The following is a 1,483-nucleotide window of genomic DNA, read 5'->3' on the forward strand; positions in this document are numbered from 1 at the left end:
CCCAGAGACCGGTTCAGCCCCACGAACCTAGCTCTGCCCCCAGCCCCGCCCAGCCTGCTGCACCCTAGCTCTGGGCCAGAGCCCCGGGTCACCCAGTCAGTCACGGGTCGTGGAGCCATCCTTGCTTGGCCCTCACCCCAGGCCTGGCCTGAGGCTGCTGGGCGGGGGTGGCTCTGCCCAGGAGGAGGCTAGGGGTGGGGGCGGCGACCCTGGGGACTCACCAGGCGGCTTCATGTAGTACTGCTCGATGTCGGCCATGTCCGTGTGCAGCGCACAGTCCAGGTAGGCCAGGACCACCTTTCGGCTATAGTAGTAGCGCAGGCCCAGCAGCCCGGCAGGCACCAGACAGGTCAGCAGCAGCGAGCGGGTGAGGGCGAAGCAGAGCGCTGCGGGCAGAGGGACACCGTGAGGACAGGCGGGGGACGCCCGGCCTGCCACCCTGAAGGGCCTCAAAGAGCCCCGCAGGCACGCCCGGTCCGGGAGCCAGTCAGAGCCCCGCGCAGAGAGGGCCCCTCTACCCCCTGCCAGGACGGTCCCGGAGGGCCGCACCACGGAGCTGCTCCTTCCCATGGTTCCCTGTTCTCACCCACACGTGCCCCGCAGGAACGGCCCGGGTCTTTCAACACCGGGCACCATAGGATCTCCAAAGCGCCTGGCACAGCTCTGCCTCTGGACAGGCTGTCCCAAATGGCCGGCGGGGGCAGCCCCAGGCAGGGCTCCTGGGGAGGGGCTACCCTCCCCATGCGGTCCCCCAGCTAGGGCAGGGGCTTTGCCGGGTCCTCGCCCACTCCCGCCTAGTGGGAAGCCAAGGAGCTGGAGCTGCCCGGCCCGGCTGCAGCAGACCGACCCGCTTCCGCTGCGATCATCTTCCAGCGCGAGAGCCTCGGGGCCGCCTTCTTCCCAGGGTCCCCACCGAGAGCCCTCCCGGGCCAACCCCCGGGTTATGAGCACAGACACCGGGGAAGGACACCCGAGATGGCTGCAGCCCCATCTAGGCTGCCAGGAGGCAGACGCGCCCACGGTGAAAGTCGCCTCTGCTTCGTGACCTTGGGAGAGTCGCGCCCCCCGAGACTCAAGCTTCTTATCTGTGAAATGGGGAGAAGTACCGCCCCGTGGCGGAGCCTCAGGGAAAGGCCGCAAAGCCCCTGCGGAGGCTGCCCGCCGCCACGGAGGCCGACGGCCCCTCGCCCCACCTCGGAGCACACCCTCTCGGCACCCCGGAGCTGGCTGTCTTCCCCTCATAAATTAGCACTCGGAGCCGGCGAAACAGCCGCCCCCGCCCCGCGGATTATATATAGTTACACGCGCCAGGCGCGGAGCCTCGGCGGCGGTGCTACCTGCCGTCACCCGCCCCCACCCGGATGACCCGGGAAGAGACAGAGAGGCGGGGACGCAGGTGAAGACCCCGGCTTGCCCTGGCCCGCGCTCGTTCCCACGCCCCGCCCGGCGCGCCTTGGCCGGGATCCCCGCCGCCCCACTGCTG

The 1,483-nt window shown here is 70.0% G+C and overlaps 1 protein-coding gene across 1 annotated transcript in view; it reads right to left on the reverse strand.

Moving 5' to 3' along the window:
- Window positions 1-1,483, reverse strand: part of NAT8L (N-acetyltransferase 8 like) — a 14,002-nt gene that overhangs the window by 4,364 nt on the left and 8,155 nt on the right. Inside the window, exon 2 of the mRNA XM_006919034.3 lies at window positions 222-386. Within this exon, the coding sequence (XP_006919096.3) occupies window positions 222-386 (165 nt within the window). The remainder of the gene's footprint in view (window positions 1-221; window positions 387-1,483) is intronic.

Source organism: Pteropus alecto, unplaced genomic scaffold (genome assembly GCF_000325575.1).
Source record: "Pteropus alecto unplaced genomic scaffold, ASM32557v1 scaffold5, whole genome shotgun sequence".
NCBI lineage: Eukaryota > Metazoa > Chordata > Mammalia > Chiroptera > Pteropodidae > Pteropus > Pteropus alecto.